The following is a 24609-nucleotide window of genomic DNA, read 5'->3' on the forward strand; positions in this document are numbered from 1 at the left end:
AATACACAAGGGTTCTGATATCTCCACATCCTTGCCAACGCTTGTTATTTTCTGTTTTTTTGATGTTATCTTCATTGATGTGAAGTGGTATCTTATTGTGGTGTTGATTTTCATTTTAGGAATTTGTGCTGGATAGGAATTTAGATTAGATAATCCTTAAGATCAGTTGATAATTAAGATAATCCTAATCCTAATGATCAGTTGAGCATCTTTTCATGGGCATTTTGGCCATCTCTATATCTTCTTTGGGGAAATGTCTATTCAAGTCCTTTGCCCATTTCAAAATTAGATTTTTTCTTATTGTTGAGCTGTAGGAGGTCTTTTGTATTTTAGATAATAATTACTTCCTTATCAGACAGATGATTTGCCAGTATTTTCCTCCACTCTGTGGATTGCCTTTTCTCCCTATTGGTGGTGTCCTTTGATGCAGAAAAGCTTTTAATTTAGATATAGTCCAGTTTGTCTATTTTTGCTTTTGTTGGCCTGTGCTTTTGCTGTCATATCCAAGAAATCATTACCGAATTCAGTGTCATGAAGTTTTTCTTGAATGTTTATTTCTAGGAATTTTATGGTTTTAGCTCTTAAGTTTAGTTATTGATCCATTTTATAGGATCATACTTTTATATAGGTTAACTTGTTCTCTTGTCTATGGTTTACTTCTTTTGTATGTGGATATCCAGTTTTCCCAACATCATTTGTCAAAAAGATTGTTCTCTGCTTTCCCCGTTGAATGGTCTTGGTACCCTTGTCAAAATTATTTGACCATATCTGCAAGGGTGTATTTCTGGGCTCTCTCTTCTGTCCTTATAACAGTATCACACTGTTTTGATTACTGTAGCTTTGTAGTAAATTTTGAAATTAGAAAATATAAGTCCTCCAACTTTGTTCTTCTTTTTCAAGATTGTTCTGGCTGTTTAGGTCTCTTGAGAGTCCATATGAATGTAGAATAGGTTTTCTGTTTCTGCCAGAAATGACATTGGGGTTTTGATAGTGTTCATATTGAATCTATAGATCAATTGGGTGTTATTGTCATCTTAACAATCCATGAACATGATTTTGTATCCTCCAAGTTTGTGGAATTTGTTTATTAGCTCCAACAGTTTTTTTGTAGAATCTTTAGAGTTTTCTACATACAAGGTCATGTCATCTGTGAACAGATAATTTTACTTCTTCCTTTCCAAAATGGATTCCTTTTATTTCTTTTTTTGGTGAGGAAGATTGGCCCTGAGCTAACAGCTGTTGCCAATCTCCCTCTATTTTGTTTGTGGGACACCACCACAGCATGGCTTAATGTGTGGTCTGTAGGTCTGTGCCTGGGATCCAAACCTGCGAACCCTGGGCTGCCGAAGTGGAGTGCTTGAAATTAACCAGTGTGCCACCAGGCCAGCCCCTCCTTTTATTTCTTCTTTTTGCCTAATTGTTCTGGCTAGGACTTCAATACTATGTTGAATAGAAGTGGTGAAAGAAGGCATCCTTGCCTTGTTCCTGATCTTAGAGATAAAGGTTTCAGTCTTTTATCATTGAATGTTAGCTGTGGGCTTTTCATAGCTCTGAAAGACACCACACATGATCTAATCGTGTCTCCCTCTTCACCTTTATCTCATACCATTTTCATTCTCACTCACCATAATTAATTATAATAATAATTACTTATTCTCACCATAATTAATCATAATTGCATTCTTTTTGTTCTCATACAAGCCCAATTTTCCCACCTCTGGACCTTTGCACATGTTTCCTCTGCCTAAAACTTTCAAACAGTGAATATTTGACAAGCTCTTTATTTCTCAAGTTTCAGGTTATATCACTTTCTCAGAGTGGCTTCTGAGTAATAATAATCATAGTTGAGTAATAATAATTGTAATAGTAATTATAGATAGTTGTATTACTTTTTTCTAGTTTCATATTCGTTTCCTTAAATTTACTTGTGTAACTTGAAATTTTGTCATTTATTAAATATGTCTTTGATCTCCAGAACAAGGTTGGAAGAGGATTTGTAATGGATTAGGTAGGAAGTATTTAGGCTTTGAGGACGGTAAGTTCTTTGTTATAGCTACCTGTCGTTCTACAATGAAAGCAGCCATGGGCAAAAAGTTTGCAGACTCTGCTCTACAAGATAGAAGCTCCCTGAAAGCAAGGATATTGTTTGTATTCTTCCCCTTTTTTAGTGTCTAATATATAGGAGGTAATTAATAAGTATTTAATGTATAAATACATAAAAAAATCAGACAGTTGCTTGGTCTTTTCTAGAGAACATCTGATAGTTGTTTACTTTTTAATTTCATTACAAATTTATAATTGCAACATTTTTTTAATTAAAATTTTTTATTGTGAATGAAAGAAAAATAGAATTATGTAGTGGGCTTCAATATATAGCAATTAACCTAACTCAACAATTATTGAATATTTGGTTGGACTTGCCTCTTGTGTTGTTTTTTGTGGTCATTGAGTCCCAAGTGGGTGCATCTCTAAAAACGTTTATTTTCAATTATCATAGTAATTCCTTGGTGTCATCTTATACCAATCCAACTTAAATTTCCCTGATTTTTCTAAAATGGTAACCTTTTATGGTGTTTTTTTTGGTGATGAGGCACATGTTTTATATTTAGTTATTGTATGTTTTAAGTCTCTTTTTTTCCAGAGTAGACCCCCCCACTTTTTTTCCCCACACCAATGATTTGCTGACAAAACCCAGTCACTTACACTTTAGAGTGTTTGATATATTTGTTTGTTTCTTTGGGGTGTTAGTTAACTTGTTGCATGATTTGTTTTGTATCCTGAAAACTGGAAGTTATCCTTGGAAGCTTGAATAGATTTAGGTTCACCATTTTTTTCCTTAAATCAAGAATCAGTACTTCATAGCTAATCTGTGTTACATCAAGAGGCATATGATGTCTAATTGTCTCACTTTTAGTGCTGCTAGGATGGATCATTGAATTCACTTGGCTAATGATGATAAAAAGTTTGCCTTTCATTCACCATATAATGTTTTCCATAGATTAATGATTTTTTGCTTGAATTAGTTATTTGGTATGCATAATGGTGATTTTTTTTCTATTCTTTCATTTCTTCCTAATTTATTATCTGGAATTCACCTGTGAAGAAATTTCCTTTGTCATTTAGGGTCATTGGTTTACTCTGAAACACAGCTTTTACAGGAAGGCTATATGAAGGCTTAATTATTTTTAAGTGCAAATTACTGGTCAGGCATTGGTGGTGTACAGTAATGCCCAGTGAGCAGTTTTTGTTTATTGTAGAGTTTTTGTGAATTTATAGGGTTTTCTGTATTTAACATACTTCATTCATTTTGGTGCACCTTCACGTTGGCTCCACTGTCTCCTTGATATGGTCCTTTTTACTTTGAAGCGAGCTTCTTTGCTTTCTGGCTCCAGATGTCCTAGACTCTTTTCATATGTTTATGTGTTTTACCCTAGACCTGGATTCAGCTATTGCTCCTGGTTCCTTTCAGTAAGGAATGGTATTGAGAGGCCACATATGAGTGTTAGGATTGCTCATTGCCCCTGGGTGAAACTACTTGGAAGCTTTTTTCAGTTGGTAACTAAACATGCATATTTGTGGAAAAGAAAAACTGAATTCATGTTAATATTTTGGGTTTTCATTTAACCTCTTTTATGATTTTATTTCATTTCTTTCATGTTGAAAATCTTGCTTCTTAATAACGTTAGCAATTACTTATTTGCTTTATCCTACAATATAGTCAACTAGTTTCAAAATAATAATACTAATATTATTAATAATGACTATTAAATTAATTTTGACTTCTTTGCAGTTCTGTTTATCCTTAAAATATATTTTTCTCTGTATAAATAGTAAAAGAAAAATTATTCTAAAGTCACTCAGAATCTCTCCTTTTTAATGTGGTCATATCACCTACTTGATAGACATTTTAGTTCTGTTTATGAATTGCCTTAACTTCATTTTTTGAATATTACATAATTTACGTAATTCCCAAGTCAGAAACAATAACAAGGAATATTTCAGAGAAGTGATGTCATCCCTCTACTCTTTCTTCCTCTAATTTTATTAGTTTTTGACTTATCTTTTCTTTGTTTCCTGTTATAATGCTAAGCAAGAACAGATGTTTTCATATTTCTTTCCCTTCCTTACAGAAAAGGTAGCATATTTGATTTATATATATAGGAAATATAAATTGCTTTTGTTTTATTTATTTTTATTTATTTATATATATAAAGTGCTTGCTTTTTTCTCTTACCACTAGATCACTATATCTTAGAGATTACTCAATATAAATAAACTATGTTATTTTAATGTGGAAGAAAGCTTCTAAGGAAAATGATTTTTAACATCGAAAGAAAATTCTGTTCTTTTGTTTGTACTAAGTTTGTTTATAGATAAGTTTTTAAGAATCAAAATAAAGAAATTTTAATGAGCTGAGTCAGTAAATTTCTGTTATGCTCTTCACTTGCATAGGCTAGCTTTAGATCTCTCAAAATTTTAAAACAATTTTTTAAATGTACGGCAAATAAAGATATTTGATGCCAGTGTGACATTTCATATTCATGTTTTATATTCAGTTTCTCAAGGTATAAATGTTTCCTTTTTCTTTTATTAAGCTTCAAGTGGAAATAAAGAAATAATTTCACATATTAGTCAGCATGGAGGAAAATGGCCTTACTGGTTTAAAAAAATGGGTAAGTTATTCTGAATGTTAAAAATTACATCAGTATTATGTTGACTTGATTTTTAATTTCTTCTTAATTTTTCCAGAAAATATTCAAAAGTTGGGGAATTATACACTGAAATTACAAGTTGTATTGAATGAAAGTAATGCAGACACTTATGCAGGAAGACCATTACCATCTAAAGCAATTAAATTTTCTGTTAAAGGTAAGCAAAATGCTGATATATAACTGTATATACTAAAGGTGACACTTTAAATCAAGGAGGGAATAGATAATTCAGTAAAAGATGTTTGACCAATTGTGTAACCATCTTGATCGTAAAATAGTTTTGTAATTCTGCTTGATAATCATATTCCTTCTAAATTTTGAAGACATCATTGTTTTCTAGCTTCCATTGTTGCTGGTAAAGTCTAAAACTGTTCTAATTCCTGACCTTTGCATGTGAACTGCCCCACTACTCCCCCACCCCAGGCTTCCTTCTTTCCTAATCCCCAGATGTTTGGAGAACCTTACTTTTGGTCCCAGTTTATGAAATTTTGAATTCTAGGAATCTTCCTTGAATGACTTTGATTTCCTACCCTGTTCTTTCTTTTTATAACATCTAATATTAAGAAGTTGGACCTGTTGACCGGTGTACTAATATTCTTTTTTCTAATTACCTTCTCTTGGTTTTATTTTTCTGCTTTATGGGAGATTCTCTTAACATGATGTTCTACACTTCATACTGAGTTTTTCCTTTTTGCTATCATTTTTTAGTTTCTAAAATCTCTCTTTTAGTCTCTGATTAGTCCCTTTACAAAGCACCCTCTTCCTACTTCCTGGATTCAGTATCTTTGTTCATTCTCTGAGCCTATTAATAATAGTGGCAGTTTTTCTCGAAGCTTTTAAACTTTCTTCACAATCTGTTTCCTCCATGTTGCTTTTCTTTTGTGTTTCCTCCGGGTCTTTCATATTAGATACTCTCTGACATGACTGGTGATTGGCTCACATTTAAGAATAGGACATTTGATAGCTTTTATTTCATTTGGAGAGATTATGATACGGAAACTTTTAGATTTTCTTTCTTTGGCTTTTCAGATTCCCAAAAGTAGAGCATTCCAGTCTCCTCCTAGGAGCATAAACACCTGGCTGCCAGTGTTTTGGGAGCCAAGCCGGAAAAGACTGTTGGGGGTTTCACTCTTTCACTTGATTTTCCTGTTTTCAGTGAACTGTGACACTTTTTTAGTGTTGCTCGATCCGTAGACTTACTCTTTTTACCTTCCCCAGAAAATAAACCTTCCGTCTGTTGCTGGGCCTGAGGAAGGCAGTTGACTGGCTCTAGGTCTTGAGGAGCGGGGATCTGGGGAACTGTTTCTTAAACAGACTTCAACAGGTCTTCCTTTTTTATTTCAGTTTACTCCAACTTGATACAGTCATTCCTGAGACTTTTGGGTGTCCTATAGTGTGAATTAAATTGGTTCTCTGCTTGCTTTGTTGTTGATTAGGATTAGAGATTCTTGGGTCGGTCTTTTTTCTTTTTGAGGAAGATTAGCCCTGAGCTAACATCTGCTGCCAATCCTCCTCTTTTTGCTGAGGAAGACTGGCCCTGAGCTAACATCTGTGCCCATCTTCCTCTACTTTATATGTGGGACGCCAGCCACAGCATGGCTTGACAAGCGGTATGTAGGTCTATACCCAGGATCCGAACCGGCGAACCCCAGGCTGCTGAAACAGAGCGTGCAAACTTAACCACTGTTCCTTGGGGCTGGCTCCTCTTGGGTCTTTCTAAGTCAGTGACACTTGCCCATATGTTCTCCAGCTTTTACTGATCTTTTTTTCTTGTTCATTGTTTTTGTGGATTCAGACCTCTGTAAAAAAAAGCAAAACTGTAGTGTCATTATTATGGGGTTTTTGGAGAGAGCTGATTTGAGTGCCTGTGGTCAGCTTGCCTTCTTTAATCAGAAGGACCACCATGAAGATCATTTCTTTTTGTATATGTAAAGCTTCCACATTCTTTTAATAACTGTAGAACGCATTCCATAGTATGGACGTTATGTACTTTAAGCTATTTTCTGTTGATGAACATTTCAGTTGTTACTAATTTTTTGGTTATTACAAACTATATTGGTATATGGGGAAAAAACTATCCTGCTTTGTGTGCATGTGCTAGAATTTCTCCAGGGTGGATACCAGTAAGTAGAATTGCCGAGCTGAAGTGTCTCTGCCTTAACATTTTAAATATATTTATTGTCAAATTGCCCTCCCAAAACATTGTGCCATGGTACCCTCACCAACAGACTGTGAATGTTCCAGTTTCCCTGTGCTTATTCCTGGCTGACCTGTGTATTTATTTAGCCTAGTTGGTGGTTAAAGTATTCCTTGATTTATTAGATTGTACACCTCTTCTAGCCTTTATTGGACATTTTATGTCATCTGTGAAAGCCTATTTATTTGCTGTGCCCATGTTAATAGTTGAAAGCTGTGTGGTTCTCAAGTTTGAGCTTGTATCTGAATCGCCTGGAGGACTTATTAAATCACAGACTACTGGGCCTTACTCCCAGACTTTCTGACTCAGTAGGTTTAAGGGGAGCCCTAGAATGTGCATTTCTAATAATTTCCCAGGGATGGCTGAAACTATTAGACTAGAGAGCACACTTTGAGAGTAGCTAGTTTATAGGGTTTTATGTATTCTGGATTTTAATCCTTCCTCGCATATGTTGCAAATATTTTCTCATATAGAGCTTCTCTTTTAACATTGTTTATTGTATCTAATAAGCTATTTTAAACTTCAAGTGTATCCTTTTATACCTGTCAAATATGGTGTTTTGTCTTAGCTTTTCCTGTGATAAGGTTATGAACATATTTTTTATTCTAATAATCTCTACTTCTAGAATTTTATGTGCAGTATGAGATAAAGATCTGACTTTGTTATTTTCCCAAGAGATATAGATATAATTTATGTAGATAGATATAATTTATGTAGTTTTTGTGCAGATTTAAAGTGTCATCTTTACAATAGTCTAATTTCCCAGGTATAAATGGATCTATTTTTGACCTACAGTGAATTTTCTGAAATAAAAATTTTATTTTTATCTGGTTTTTTGTTTGTTTGTTTTTTAAAGAGGGTAAGCCAGAGAAATTTTCATTTGGTCTTCTGGATCCTCCTTTTCGTGTTGGAGTCCCATTCAATATTCCTCTGGAGTTTCAAGATGAATTTGGTCATACTAGTCAACTAATAAATGATATTCAGCCAGTTCTTGAAGCAAGGTAATTTGAAGGATCAACTTGTATTTGGCTTTTCATATTTGCTAAGCATTTACTCTTCTCTTTTGTTAGCTTAAATTATTTGTATGTGGTTAGCTTAAATATTATCATTTAAGATGTTCAGTGGCTTTTGTGATACCTGGGGGATTTATTTAGCCCCAAGCTATCCTCTGTGACTACAGTGTCATATATAAATTGCTTCACTAAAGTTTATGTCTTAACTGAATTTACTGTTAAAGTTTTTAGGTGAGACTCATAATGCTCAGTCCATTTCTTTTTGCAAGTTTGATAAGATGTCTTCTGGTGATTCTGTTAGAAATACCATGTTTATTTTGTTGCTGTTTGCTTAGAAGTTATGGCCATTTAAACTTAGTGGTATTTCCTACTAGCAGGTTTTTTAACCTGCTAATGCAGTTTATTTTGGTTTGTTTTAAAAACTGTAGCAATCAAGTTTATGCTTTTCATGGAAATTTGAGTATATCCTTAGAATTTGCCTTTACTGAATAGCCCTTTAGAGTGATGTAATGGGTTTATATTAAGAAATAACTGTTAGAAAGTTAACACTGTGTCCAGTGATGTAATTGAAGATGTTTGTTATTTTCCATTGCCTCTTTCTGAGGTGTCTAGGGAGAAATTCTTGATCATTCTGAAGAGCATGAATGCTAAATATTTCTTTTTTTGCTTTGGCTTTGAAATTTATCGTTTTGGGCCTCCTTTTTATGTATGCTTTCTTTTATTGTCTGTGTGTAGTTTTTCCCTTGTGGTGTAATCATTTACTCTTTCAGTCATTTGAGCATGCACTGCATTCTAGGCATTTGCTAGCTGGAGATAAAGAAGTGAATAAGGACATAGTATTTGCTTTCTGGAAGCTTGCAGACAAGCGAGGTGTAGAAAGTTTAGTTTTCAGATTTGTACCATGGTTGAGTTCCTGAAAAGCAATATGTAGTCAAAATGAATTGTTCAATTTTCTGTTCCCTTAAGTTGCAAAAAGCGATTCTTGTCTTTTGACATATTGCATTCATTTGAATATTAAACAGTAATGGAAGAGTTGAATACTTAAAAATAAAACACTAAAAAAGCTAGTCCCAAAGGGAAAATATTCATCTACATTTACTTATCAATTATAACTTCTCCCTTATTCTTGATAATAGGATAGTCTTACATATGAAGTCTGTCACATGTACATATTGATATTTAAGATTTTCGAGTTTAAAAAAAATCTTGGCAGCATGGCCATGTGAATTTATCTTCAATAAAGTTAAGACCATTGTCTGAGTGGATTTCTTTGTTGTTTTGGGGTTTTCTTACTGTTATCTAGATTTATTAACCTTATTCACATGTATCACCTAAAAGAGTGAAATCATTTGATCAGGCTTGTTATGAAAAAGAGCACTTCCTCCTCCCTATGCCCACCCATAATCCACTTCTCAGAGGACCACTTTCAACAGTGTTACTTGAATCTTTTGGTAACTACTGCCATATTTCTCAGTAACTCTTATGTTACTACTCCTGGATTCTTCAGTTTTAGGCATTATCTCTTGACTTATGGCTATGGAAGATGATGACATACTCTCTTGTTGCCACTTCTATTACAAATAAACCTCCTTCCTGTTTCCTCATTCTTCAGTAAAGTTACATTCTGGCTTAATCACTATTTGATGTTTATTTTGTTATAAGTATGTAAATGCTAGTCACTTTATTGCACAATGTTGTTGTTACTAATGCTTTTTTTCTATGCTAAGTTTATTACAGAGTAAACCCTAAATTCTGCCAACTCGCCTGGTCTCTTCTCAATATGTTTAGGTGCATAGATAATCAGTTTCCTATTCTTGGAGACATCTCTCCTGGAACTTGTGATGTGTTCCACTCTAGACTGATTGTTTTTATGTTATTAACAGTTGTCATTCTGTGATCTTCCTTCATCTTCCTCTGGGGATTCCTTTTGTCTTCTGTGTTAGGGAAATATAATTAAAAACAAAACCTACTCCTAACCTAGAAAACTTCTTCTCAAATTTAGAAGAGAAAATAATTTTATTATTGAATAAACATTAAACCAGAATGTGATGTTCATCGCAGGCAGTCTGATAAAGAGATTGCAAAGATTGAAGGAAATCTTACTCTTTTATATCGGAAAGTGGCTACAGCCTGTTACATTCATGTTTGCAAGATAAAGTGCTAAGTATCTTTATGTCTGGACGTAGAGTTTGCAGTTTGGAGTCAGCTGACTGGAAGTTCGGCCCAGGAAAGTGGGAGGTAGGGCTTTGATCATTTCAGACAGGTGGATCTCATGTCCCTGAGGAAACAAAGGATACATGTGAGATAAAATTATTGCTCTGGAAATGTTTTTATTCTACCCTGATACTTGAATGATTGAATGGAAAGTTGGACACTATTTTCTGTCAAAATTATGAAAGCATTGTTCCATTTTTCCCTTTGAGCTTCCACTGTTGCTGATAAATTTGTTTTAATTAATTTTCCTTTTATGTTTCCTATGTATTCTCTCTGGAAGCAAAGAGCTACTTTATAGGATCTACTTTTTATTCTTTTTTTTTTTTTGAGGAATATTAGCCCTGAACTAACATCCGCTGCCAGTCCTCTTTTTGCTGAGGAAGATTGGTCCTGATGTAACTTCTGTGCCGATCTTCCTCTGCTTCATACATGGGACACTTGCTGTAGCATGGCTTGATAAGCGGTGCATAGCTCCATGCCTGGAATCCCAACCTGCGAACACCAGGCCACCAAAGCGGAGTGCGCAAACTTAACTTCTATGCCACCGGGCTGGCCCCAACTTTTTATTCTTAACAAGCAAAATTTGATAGTGACACACGTTGGTATAGGTCTCTTCATTATTTGGAATACTTCATTCTCTACCTTCTGTCCTCACTGTTTTCTCTTCCTGGGGTCCTCATTTATTTGATATTGAACCTTCTGGACTGGTTCTCTGATTTTCTTAATTTTTCTTAATCCTTTTGTGTTTCTTCTGCTTTACCTTCTGATAGATTTTCTCAACTGTATCTTTACAACCTTTCCATTTCTTCCCTTCCTGCTATATTTTTATTTTCCAAGAGTTCTTTTGTAGATCCTGTTCTTGTGTTATGAATTATATAATATAATATTTTTTCCTTTGGTAAACATATGGTAGTTTTTTAAAAAACTTTACCTACACAGATAATTTCTGTTGTCTCCAAGTTAGTTGCTTTTATTTGTTGGTTTTTGATCTCTTTTCTTTGGGTATCTGATAATCATTGGTTGTCTGCTTATAACTGAGTAGAGAATTAATGTGCACACAGCAGACTCTGAGAGTGTAGGAGAGAGACTGTTGATTATGAACTATGCTATAGGTTGATCTGTCTATAACACTTTACTGGGGGGAAATCCTGTTGTCAGTATCTTTAAGTCTTTTTTTCTTGGGCTGGGCAGTTTTCTTAAAGATAAATCTTTAGTCTCTTGTCTGGAGGGGAATAACTTGGCTCTCCAGGTTCCTAGCCAGTCCAGGAACAAGGCTGGGGTGGAAATGGGAAGGTCTCGGCATTGGTAGGCATTCATTCAAGATTACTCCTTCTAGGGGGCCAGCCCGGTGGCGCAGCAGTTAAGTTCATATGTTCTGCTTCTGTGACCTGGGGTTCGCCCGTTCGGATCCTGGGTATAGACCTATGCACCACTTGGTAAGCCATGCTGTGGCAGGCGTCCCACATATAAAGTAGAGGAAGATGGGCATGGATGTTAGCTCAGGGCCAGTCTTCCTCAGCAAAAAGAGGATTGGCAGCAGATGTTAGCCCAGGGTTAATCTTCCTTAGGAAAAAAAAAAGATTACTCCTTCTATTCCTTTTTACTCTTTTACCTTCTCCTTCAACTTATCTGCTTTCCCTTGGTTCAGATTCTCTGCTTTAACCTTTCAGAGAATAATCTTCTAGTCATCTGCCAGAGGCAGAGAGGTGAGATCTGGGGATCTAAATTTTTGTCAGCCTATTTTTTGCCTTTCTCTTTTGACCTCACTTCTCAGAGGCACCTAGTATTACCAATTCCTGAGGGGTACCTGGACATTCTGCCGTGTGGATTGGTTTCCTGGTTTTTCCATTGCTGTTTTTAGAGTTCAGTTTTCTTGGGACTACTAGGTCATTTGCCGCTTTCTGTCCTGTTTTCTAGCACATAAGTTTTGTTGTCCTTGTCTCTTCTTCCCTTTTCATATCTTTCTCTTTAATAGTAAGTAAACCTCTTTGTTTTCATATTCCTGAGGTTTTAACAGACAGTAAAATTAGATGTGTGCCTTTAATGTGCCATCTTTCCCAGGGAGTCTGTTTTATCTCCTGTGCTGCTTCACATCTTTTTTCAAAGAAAGCATGTCGTTTAATTTTTATAATTAAGATAATGCCTGTAAATATTTAATTTCAATTCTTCAGAAAAAATAGGCTTTTTCTTTATCATGGTCTTTTTTGTGTTTTTTTCCTCACCTTACCCCTGGATAGGGTAAATTGTTTACACTGTAAGGATCTGCATATGTTCAGAGGTGATTTAGGAGTCATATTGCCCATCGTAGTAAATTAGGGAATCTCAGTGTATATTCTGACAAGGTTATATCATCACAAGGCTGTACTTGATTATTTGGGCATTATATAAAATTGCCATTTAGTTTAATAGGTGCCAAAAATTCTCTGAAATCCTGCTGGGTAAAAGATTTGAAAGAATACGTGGCAAAGTCTGAAGAAATCCTGAAAACTGGCCTATTTGGATATTTCCTTTTCTTAGACTTATATACACGGTGTAGCATTTGATTATTTCCTACATTGTATCTTTACTAATTCAATATTTGAAGTTTTATGTTTTACTATGTATCTGTCATTTGCAGTGTTTGGCCCACTGGTATCTCTTATCAATACTTGTTGGCTCATTTTTCTTTGTAAAAGAAATTCATGGGAATTCGCGTCTGTTCAATTATTTCTTCCTATTTTTTAAAACTTTTTTTAGAAAATGAATTACATGTGTAAATGGCATATAAAAAAAACACCTTTGCAGCTTATTTGTGAGGTAATTGAGGGAAATTTAAAAAATAATTCATTTTTTTTCCAGTGGTTTATCTTTACATTATGAAGAAATAACCAAAGGACCGAATTGTGTAATCCGAGGTGTTACAGCTAAGGGCCCTGTAAACTCTTGTCAAGGCAAGGTAAGCATCGTACGTAAATGTCATAAGACGTGTTTATTTCTTAAATGGTAAAAACGAAATTGGACATTTTAAGTTGAGTAACTTATTTTTAAACAAGATAACAGTAATGTTGAGTTCTTAGGAATTAATCAGAATCATGTCACCTGAGTTATTTATATCCAAGAAAAATCACGTTCGCTACTATTGTTTAATGTTTCGTTAATTATTTTTCAACTGTCTTCATCATCTTCCATCTGGTCTTTCCAAGCCATTTTTTCAACATAGTTATCTAATACTGTGTTCTTTTTTCTCTCTCCAACTATTTCCATCCATTTTTGAATATTTTTCTTAGAACAGAAACAAAAATATTTAAAACTTAGATCACTTCTGTAAACATACTGGGTTTGATATTTGGATGAAATAAAGTATTTTGGGGAAGATAAAGTTAGGAAAAGTAAAGGCATAAACTCCAATAAGGTAATTTTTCAATTAGATCTATAAAGCAGCTGATAGATTTATATAACACTATGGCTAATAACTAATGTGTTACTTTTTTTTCCCACTGTATCATTACCTTCAATATGTAAGATTTTTTCCTATCAAAATGATGTTTAAAATAGAGCATGTGAATTTAAGTACTATATACTATACTGCATCATATAATCAAATCAAATTAAAGATCAAGTTCTGTACATCTTTCTGAATTCAGATGTTCCTAGACAAAGAACTTGAATTCATGGAAAATTTGTCTTTAGTAAGATAAACTTACTAAAAAGATTGCTAGATTTTTAAAAACAACTTTTTATCTTGAAATAACTATATTTACAGAAGAATTGGAAAAATAGTATAGAGTTCACATATGCCCTTCACTCAGCTTCCTCTATTAAAATCTTAGATATTATGCCATCGTATATTTATCCAAACTAAGAAATTAACATTGTACGATACTATTAATAATATTAGGGACTTTATTCACATTTCCCCAGTTTTTCCACTAATGTTTCTATTATACAATCTAATCTAGAAGACCACATTGCATTTGGAGATTTCTAGATTTTTGGTTTTTCCACTTAACTGTTTTCGCACATTTTTTATAATACCATTCCTGATTCTGATCATTATTCAGAGTTTTGCCTTTTAAATTTGAAGAGACTTTTGTCTGTGAAGAAGCAATATAAGTCAGTTTTTTCAACTTGTATCTTTTAAATACATATATATAATTTTACTATAAGATTACTGAGTAGATTTCTATAATGGCGTGAAATGAAAAGCAAGAAGTAAATCAGAATTGAAGTGATAAACAACTTAAGTATTTATTTAAGACTTGAATTTAATTAAAAATTTTTTTAACAGAATTTTAATCTGAAGGTTATTCTGCCGGGTTTAAAAGAAGACTCACAGATTTTGAAAATTAGATTACTACCAGGTAATATTATGTTAAGAAATATTCCTAATATTTACCTTTTAGGTAATAATGATACTTAGAAAGGTGAAGTGTTTTTGGTTTGATTACAGTGTAAGTCTTGAAGTGAATGTCAAAAATAGCACTGACAGATAGGACCAAATTAAAAAACAGGAAAACACTGAGGAATACTTTAATGAAGTTCTAAAAATAACCTTGGGAGAAAAATTTGAATATTGAAAATGTATTGGGGAACTCTATTCTTAGGGATATATGTTTATTTTTATATTAGGTTCTTTGCCTTTTCTGATATAACTGTTTCATATTTTAAGAGGAAAAGTTTCTTATGTATTCATGTTGTTAATTTGATAATGACATAGTTTGAAAATGAAGTTACATTAAAGTTACACAGGGTAGAATATGCTGGCTAATTTGAGAGGCAATCTGTTGTGGAGATCAGAGTATATTCTGAAATCAGCTCTTCTGGATTTGAATCTAAGCTCTCATACTTATTAGCTGGGTAAATTTGTTCTGTGCCTCAAGTTTCCTCCTGTGTAAAGTGAGATAATATTTACCTTCACAGCATCATTGTGATGATTAAATCAGTTACTGTAGGCAGCTGTTTCTTTGCATGGTTCTGTGGTAACTGAAGGGAGGACACAGTTTCAGTATGCATGAGTTCTCATTAACACAGCACTGTACGAAGTGAGAACTGTGCATGCTTGTAAAACACCTAGAACAGTGCTTTGATAGGTAAGTTTTATCTGTGATATTAACAATACCATGATAGTGTCTTTGTCCACATATGACCTTTTGTACTGGTTTTCTTGCTGAGGAAGATTCGCCCTAACATCTGTTGGCAATCCTCTTTTTTTTTTTTTGCTTGAGGAAGAATAGCGTTGCACTAACATCTGTGCCAGTCTTCCTCTACTTTGTATGTGGGGTACCTCCACAGCATGACCGATGAGTGGAGTAGGTCCATAGCTGGGATCTGAACCTGCAAACCTGGCCACCAGAGCAGAGGGGGCAGAACTTTAACCACTTGGCCATGGGGCTGGTCCCCTTTTGTACTGGTTTGAAGTGAAAAGAAACATTAGCTTATTTGCTTTCACAAATTCAAGTAGTTTGAGGTTTCCAAGCATGAATTTACAAAGATGTAAAAATTGGCACATTGGTAGAAGTATAACAAAAAAATCATTGCATATTAATAAATACTTATAATGCTTTTATTTTAGAAGTTAGCTATGGATTTGAGTAGTGAAATTCTTAGTAACCAGATAGTTCTGACTTTTTTTTGAATTTGAGAGTAAAAGTGGTAAAGTAGGAAGTAGCACCATATAGTGATAATGGTCAAGAGGTTCCAAATTACAAACCAGGACTTAAAGCTGAGTCTGCCACTCACTAGCCGTGTGACCTGGACAAGATACTTAATCTCTCTGGATCCCAGTTTCCTCCTGTATAAAATGGGGACAATAACATTGCCTTCTTTATTAAGATCATTGTGAGGATTATATAAGAGTAGCGCTTCAGTAAAACATAACACGTTGCCTGGCATATTAGTAAAAAAAACATTAATAATATTATAAAGTAAAATAAGTGTTACCAGTAGCTGTTCTTTGTAAACTTATGTTACCAGCATTTAGCATAAGTAGAATATTCTGAAATTCATGTAAGTAATCTCTAAAATATTTATAAAATTTTAACATAATAAAATATTTAAAACATTAAAAAATATCAATATTTATAGACCATGTGAAGTCATCTTGCTACAGAGGTGTAAGCCCTCTATTAGTCTTAGAGGACACTTGTGTAACTTGTTCATGACATCAAAGTAGTGGGCGATCTAACAGATAAATTTTCTGGGTATGTTCTTACATGAACTGGTCCTTTGAACGTTATTACCTAAAACAGACATGTAGTTTACATATGCCTGAGAAATCAGTCATTGTGTTAAGTTAAAAGTAAATAAAAAAATAGTTCAATGAAGTTTTACTTTCCTTTTTGAATACTTTTTGCCAGGATCTTTTTAAGATTTTACACATTTAGGTGATTTCTAGCATGAGTTACCAATATTTTATAGCTTGTTGCAAAAAACTAAGTCTAGACCTCAGACATTTTTGTACAGTTGAGACAGTTCTGGTCATGTATAGAATCTATGCATTTTGGGGATAGAAATGATGAAAGTTGGATATTGCTTGTTTTTCTTTTTGGGAATTTATAAATTATTAAAACTTGAAATGTTAGAAGTTGTTTCTCTTGCTATTTCAATATTTCGGTCTTAGAAACCAAATCAGTATTTCATTATATAATTTCCTGGTAGGTCCCCCTCGTCGATTGAAAGTGAAACCTGATTCTGAAATTTTAGTTATAGAAAATGGAACAGCTTTCCCATTTCAGGTAGAAGTTTTGGATGAATCAGACAATGTAACAGCACAACCAAAACTGATTGTTCATTGTAAGGTAAGCTACTGTAAGATAAGAATATGTAGATTTTATTTTGAGTCCCATTGTAGTGAATGGAAATGACTTTATCTTTCAGTTACTTTATGGTAAGCTTTATATAGTATCTAGATCTTTTAATGATTGTTCCATGGAGAAATTTGCAGTCTATCTCACTGCCAGTAGTTTTCAGTATCCCAAAGCCAATAAAGATGCCAGCTACACTGTTTCATAAAGAAATTTATGGACTAAAGATCCCTCCCCTCTCCTTCCTTGATCGATCCTCCTTATTTCAGATGAAGTATTTAATTTATGAGTAGCATGGTAGAAATGTCCTTCAGGATTGGAGATGGATGGATAAATGAAGATGAGTAAAAGACTACAAGAAGGAAAGGAAAACCTAAATAGATAAAGTAAAAAAGGAAAGAATAGTGGTTGAGGAAGTTGGATTTTCTTCCAAGATAGATACATTTTACTTAAGAGTTGTAGAAAGTCATTGTTTTCATTCAGAGATTGTCTAGAATATCAGTGAATTCTATTTAGAATTTTCCAATTTATAGCCAGAAATAGTAGCTGTAGTGAAACATTTGAAAATTTAAATAAGTTATTGAATAATCAGTTACATTTGATTGGGAACTTAATTTATTTTGTATGCTTCTAATAGTTTTTAGGTGCTCCAAACCTTCCAGTTTATGTTGTGGATTGCAGTAGTTCTGGAACCAGTATTTTATCAGGATCTGCAATTCAAGTTCAGAATATTAAAAAAGACCAGACGCTTAAGGCTAAAATTGAAATACCTGTAAGTTGTCATTTTTATTCATTAATATTGTATTGAGTCTTCATACAAATATTCAACAGCTTTATAATATTTTATGTAAAGTTGTTTGACTTTTATAAAGGAGGTATTTGTGGTTCTTTTAGCCAAAGAGAAGAAAAGGCAACATGAAATAGTATACTGAATAATTTAACATTTTGTATCAAATATTAGTAATTTTCTTGATCTAACCTTTTACAGTGTCTATAGCTATCATTGATTTACATATTCCTAAAATTAATTTTTTCTTACATTAAAATGTGACGTGTCAGTTTTATTTATTTATTTGTTTGTTTATTTATAGTTCATACTTGTGCCTTAGAAAGTTTGGTAAATATCTCCACTTAAACCACCACTACAGGACGTAGGAACATTTAATTTGTGTGTATAATTTTAAAAATAAATACATGGTTTTTAATTAGCATTTTTGCATAAATAGATTTCTGTGTTAATGTGCTACTGACTTCTTATTAGATATAATAATATCATGGCTGAAAGTGAAGCCAGTCTGGAGGAGGGCAAGCAGTTAATATAAGCAATTAATTGATCTCCTAAGATTGATGAATGGGATAACGAATACTTAAACAAATGAAATGCTTATATGTGATTTCCTCATAAATAATGTGGTAGATGATGAATAACCTTGAATCGGTTGATTAACTGATGCTTTCCTACCAATTAGACATCAGTTAATGTATCTTGAGCCTCAAAATGGTAAAAGATAGCTTCTGGTTTTTTTTTGTTTTTTTTTGTTTTTTAAAGATTTTATTTTTCCTTTTTCTCCCCAAAGCTCCCCAGTACATAGTTGTATATTCTTCGTTGTGGGTCCTTCTAGTTGTGGCATGTGGGACGCTGCCTCAGCGTGGTTTGATGAGCAGTGCCATGTCCGCGCCCAGGATTCGAACCAACGAAACACTGGGCCGCCTGCTAGCTTCTGTTTTTTTAGTTAGAATGAGATGACAACTTTATTCCAATTCTTTTCTTTTCAATCTTGTTTTATTTGATAATATTCTGATATTTGTTATGCATTTCATTTTTTCAATAATGTGGGTAACATATTTTTGAGTATACTGTCTTACAAAAGATGAGGAAGAGTCAAGAAGAAAAAACTTGGAGTTAGGGAGGCATCTGGGCTTGGAAGCAAGTGTAACAAACATTAGGAATTATGTACATATTACAGGCAGAAGACCGAGAATCCAGGTCAGTTAGGACAAAGACCAAGGTATGTCCTGTAGTATGCAGTTAGAAAAGGTTATCCAAAGGCAATGACTCTTGAGTTTGAGTCAGGGAAATAAAATATGCTTATGATAGAGGCTGGGTCATTTGTCTGATATTGTGTGAGGTAGGAATTTTGAATATGTCATTATTCATGTGGATGGGCTTCAGTAGGAATGACTGCAACTGAATGAAGAAGGAGACATGAGCTAAGTAAGATTGTAGAGGTATTTTAGACTTAGGCTTATTTTGAGTTTTGTGTATGCTATGGAATGCACTATACCTAGCTTATGAAATAACGATGTAATGTTTTAATTTTGTGTGCCTAAAATCAAATTATGTAGCATAATCCAGCTCATCTTTACTGATCTGTAGAACATTGATGTGCCCGTAATAAATTATAAATATGCCAGCTCAACCTTCAGGGCATCTAGAGTCTCTTTATATAGCTCTGAGCAAGCTTGTCCATGTAGCCCAATGTGTAGTGAATTGAAAAATCACCAGAAACTTCAGTGTTACCTGCTAGCATTAAGTAATGTATTTTACAGCAAGTATCTGTCTCTGATTTTATGGGAAATTCTTATTTTCTTACATCTTCATTCTTATTAATGGATGCTAGTCACCGAATCTGTGTCATATGATTAAAACTTCACAAGTTTGTGACACTTTTAAGTAAATTTACAAATAAGGGGAAAGGAATCCTTTTAAGTCCAAATATGCTAGTTTTTGATTTTAAGAATGTGGCCACTGTTGCTGTTTATAACTTTATGGTATAAAATATGGAATTATTAGCAGTACAGTATTGTCTTAATGACAAAACCTGTGAATGTTAACAGTATGTAAGATCTTCAATAGTATGGGAAAGTATTAAGCAGTGTAAATGATTCACCATTAAAGCCGGAAGTTATGTTTTCAGTACAGATGTCATTCAGTGTATATTTGTGTTTTCCTGTCTTCCTAGAGTTGTAAAGATGTAGCCCCTGTGGAGAAGACTATTAAGTTGCTTCCCAGTAGCCATGTTGCAAGATTACAGATTTTCAGTGTGGAAGGACAAAAGGCAATCCAGATAAAACATCAGGATGAGGTCAATTGGATAGCAGGCGATATTATGCACAACCTTATTTTTCAAATGTATGATGAAGGAGAAAGAGAAATCCATATAACATCAGCTTTAGCAGAGAAAATTAAAGTAAGTATCTCAAATAGATTGATTATTTGCAAGAATTTTGTTCGTTTTATGCTGGGAAGACTCTGAATAAGAAATTTTATAGGATAGCCTCTGAGAAGGAGCTTATCACAGAAAAATAATACTATTATTTGAAATTCCAGGCTAAGATTTTTATTTTCATGCACTAGATTGAAATGCGAATGATTTATATGTAACAAATTTGTGCTTAAAAAAATGATTTTGACACTTAAACAAAATTCTGGTCTTTGGCATTTTGTTTAGTTGTGCATTTCCTGACCAACTGTATTTCTGCAGTCACAATCAAGATCATCACCTTACCAGAGCAGTGTATTTGTAGCTATTCTAAAGGCACTAAATCAAAGGTCTGTTAAAGGCAAACAATGAAACAGTGTTGTTAACCACAGAACCCTGATTGGCCATTTGAAATTGGTCAATTGAAACTCTAAAAGCATGATCCTTAGAAAACAGTATTGTCAGTTCTTAGTAGCTTCAGGTGGTCCTCGTCAATCTGCTGTCATCTAAATGTATCATTTGTACCTTGGTAGGGTGAATCTATATGTTGAAACTTAACATCTCACTTAACAGATAACCAAATCAAAATGGTTAGATTCTTATTCTATAAAATAGACAGCTGTAGCACTTCTTTTGTGGTTGGTTGAAAGAGTAGTGGACAGTCTATGCTTGCTCCTTTCATAATACAGTCAATTCACTGTAGCATGTAAAATAGTGCAATAAAAATCACAAGGCTTAAGACGTGGAAGCAACACAAGTGCCTGTCAAAGGTGAATGGATAAGGAAGATGTGGTATGTATATAAAATGAGGTACTACTCAGCCGTAAAAAAAGGATGAAATCATCCCACGAGACAACATGGATGGATCTTGAGGGTATTATGCTAAGTGAAGTAAATCAGACGGAGAGAGACAACTTCACTCATGTGGAAGATAAACACACACATAGACAGAGAACAGATTGGTGGTTACCAGAGGGGAAGGGGGCAGGAGGAGGACAAAAGGGATGGGGCACGTGTGTTTGGTGACAGATGACAACTAGACTTTTGGTGGTGAATATAATGCAATCTATATAGAAGTTGAAATATAATGATGTACACCTAAAATTTATCTAACATTATAACCACTGTGACCTTAAATAAACAAATAAATAAAAATTTAAGAAAATCACAAGGCTTATGAGGAAAATGGGAATTAGAGGCACAATACTCAAACTTCATTGGTCACTCATTGAAAAAAAAAGATAGGAAACTAACTAAATACTACCAAAAACAGTAACATATTAAATGATTAAGAAATCCATAAACACTATAATAATATGGCAGTTTACTTTGCTTGTGGAAGTGGGTGCAGGAAAGTTGTAGCTTATGAGTTACTGTGAAGTGGTGGAAACTCCAGTAGATGTGGACACTCGTGGCTCAAGACACATAATTAGCTGAGGTGGCTGGCAGCTATTGGAGGTCTGTCATTTTGTATATTCTTACATGGCGTGGTTCAGCGGGTACAGTTTTCTGTGTTCAGCTATTGTTTTCATGGATGAAATGGTACATAAGCAAAAGTAAAATTTGCTTTATATTCTAATTGTTTCCTAATATTTTAATCGCATTAGAACAAATTTGCATTTTCAAACCAAGCATAATAAGGGAAGGGAGGATTGAGAGAGAAATAATCCTGAGCCTGCTTGGGAGGGAGGCAAGTCATTTTCATACCTGTGTCAGCATGTTTGAAGGTGAGCAGTTTTAAATGTGGTATCAGGAATCTGGCTTCTGAACTGGTTCCTTGGTGTTTCATAATAATGTTTCCACATTCTAGTTTGTCAAGGTTAAGAAGAACTGGAGGGCTTCCTGTATATAACCTTCTTTTTGCCATTCTCTAGGCTTCTGGCCTGCATTTGACACATTTTGCCTCAAATCTAATAGTTATGTATTTTTTTGGTTCCAAAGATTTTAAAACATGCACCTCTTTATTGACAATAAAAGATATTAAATACCATTATTTTATTAAATTAAGTTTGTAGTCTTTAAGGTGGTTTTTGTTCTCTTTAGAGAGTCCAATATTCAGGAAAGTCGACCCGAACTGAACCAGGAATCCACTGAAGGGATAGCACAGCTAGGGTGAGGGAAGAGCATCTTTTTCTGTAACTCCTGCTTGCTTCCATTAAAAAAAAAAAAAAAAAAAAGTGTGATGAATAAAAGATTGCTTAAAAAGTGACTTAGAAGGTTAGAACAGCATAAACTAGGATCAAAATATTAAGTATTCATGATTTAAGAATCAGAACTATAGAAGGCTAAAAGAAAATTGAGATAAAAATTCTTAAATAGAAAGGTTTGGAAGTTTAAAAGTAGGATAGAGTAGGATAATCAACTTTTAAAAAAATGGATAAGTAACAAATTAAAATGTGGAATGCAAGAGATGCAAAATTAAAATAGAGCTAGAAGCATCCAAGAATGGATTAACACCACAGGGTGGCCAGGATGATAATTAACATCAATGGATGTAACTTCTGTTTTCTTACCTTGTTGAATAAGAGCCCACCTAGATCTCATTCAAAGCCTGTAATAAGATTCTTTTCAAAAAAGCAATTGAATATTACCTCTCAGAATGGATCACATGATTTGATCGATATGTTACTTTTAAACTATAATGACCACATTGATAATCTTGTGGCAGAATTCTTAAGTTTAGACTCTAAAGAAATACTTAAGAATTTTTTTTTTTTACTGCATTGAAAGATATAGCAACATTAACAGCAAAGAAAAGATACTTTTTTGTCGTAGTAATATGGGAACCACCATCATTTCTGGTCATAAAGGGACTTTATGGAGGTGGGGATGATGGGTTATAATTTAGCTTTAAGAGCCTTCAATAAGATGAGTGGCAGTAGGAAGGCATTAGACTAAGCTTTATGTTGTTCTTGAATATATAATTTTTCTCCTAGGTTAATTGGACTCCTGAGATTAACAAAGAACACTTGCTGCAGGGTCTGCTTCCTGATGTACAAGTACCAACGTCTGTAAAAGATATGCGTTATTGCCAGGTTTCATTCCAAGATGATCATGTGTCTTTGGAAAGTGCATTTACAGTAAGGTTTGTGGGCATGATACATTTTGAGGTATCTCAAAATTCAGCATATGGCCACAAAACTATTTTTCTCTGAAGCACACATGTAAAAGTTGTTTTCTAATGTAGAAAATATGACAATTTCTGTGAAATATGGTAAGTTGTCTTTGGAATAAAGCTTCACTGGAGATAGTGATTAATTCTTAGTGTCAGTATAACCCTCTACCAAATTGGCCCTCTTTTCATTAATGGAAAGTCCTCCTAGTGCAAGCAATAGTGAAAACCCCTGCAAAATGGCAAAGATGTAAAAAATACAAAAGACACAATGTGATCAGTCAGTATGTTGTTCAGAATGAAAAATTCTTTCATTGGTTAGTGATGATTTTCAAAGCTGAGCCCAACCAGACCTAACATGTAGAACTGATATAAGAAAGGGGAAGACTTAAGTAAATATATAAAAAAAATTATCTTCCACCCTGGCCTGTCAGTTCCTTGGCCACCTCTTGCAGTAACCTCTTTCACTTTTGTTTCACTACCCATTTTCATACTATTCCCAACAATTAGAATAGCTCCATGTTTGAGATAAAATTTTCAGTTGTGTACTACTCTCCAGCCACAGCCACATCTCTTGATGAGTTATTCTTAGCCATCAGTTTTCTTTCTCAGTGCTCTGATGTGATAATTGCCTTTTAATCCAACATAGATACTATGATTTAACACTACAAAAGCGTTAATCTTTTTTTGGTCCGTATTCTCTACTATCTTTTCAAGCTGTCTTTTCTCTGTTTCTTTTGGATTAATAGTGATGTTCTATAAATTGAGGTATTTGGAGGAGTGTTGCTGTATTTAAGTTTTAGAAAGTGCGTGTTACATTTTACTCTTTGGCATATTGAAATTGTTTTAATCTTTCTCTACAGTTAACGATGTGACTAAAGCCTTTTAACTTGTTAACCAATTTCAGACCACTTCCTGATGAACCTAAACATCTAAAATGTGAGTTGAAAGGAGGAAAAACAGTACAGATGGGCCAAGAGCTTCAAGGAGAAATAGGTTAGTATGGCCTGCTTTATTTCCTTAGAACACTTCTATAATATGTCCTTAAGTTCATCTTTTGGTATACATAATCTGAAAGGAAAGCTTTCAGTTGATATATGATTATTGGTTTAAAATCCATTGCCGGAAAAGATTGAAGTATTTTTACTATCTTTGCCTAGGCTGACTTAACTGTAAAATCAGCTTGGCAGAAATACTTTGTTGGCTTTTGTTAGAAGTAATACTAGTTAATATTAAAAGTATAAAGTAAATATATCAGTGGATTCATATGTATCCTGTATTTTTCTTAAATATCTAGAATATTACATAATACTCAGTTATTTTCTTCAAATTCTCCTGTTAAAAAATCTGATTAACATCAGCATCATGTTAAATGT

General features: G+C 33.9%; 1 protein-coding gene across 1 annotated transcript in view; it reads left to right on the forward strand.

Moving 5' to 3' along the window:
• Positions 1-24609, forward strand: part of SMCHD1 (structural maintenance of chromosomes flexible hinge domain containing 1) — a 137500-nt gene that overhangs the window by 51459 nt on the left and 61432 nt on the right. Inside the window, exons 18-27 of the mRNA XM_023647549.2 lie at positions 4596-4673; positions 4750-4869; positions 7766-7910; positions 12975-13071; positions 14404-14476; positions 16773-16912; positions 17556-17690; positions 19882-20109; positions 23058-23206; positions 24141-24229. Coding sequence (XP_023503317.1) covers positions 4596-4673; positions 4750-4869; positions 7766-7910; positions 12975-13071; positions 14404-14476; positions 16773-16912; positions 17556-17690; positions 19882-20109; positions 23058-23206; positions 24141-24229 — 1254 coding nt within the window. The remainder of the gene's footprint in view (positions 1-4595; positions 4674-4749; positions 4870-7765; positions 7911-12974; positions 13072-14403; positions 14477-16772; positions 16913-17555; positions 17691-19881; positions 20110-23057; positions 23207-24140; positions 24230-24609) is intronic.

Source organism: Equus caballus, chromosome 8 (genome assembly GCF_041296265.1).
Source record: "Equus caballus isolate H_3958 breed thoroughbred chromosome 8, TB-T2T, whole genome shotgun sequence".
In the NCBI taxonomy this organism is placed as follows: domain Eukaryota; kingdom Metazoa; phylum Chordata; class Mammalia; order Perissodactyla; family Equidae; genus Equus; species Equus caballus.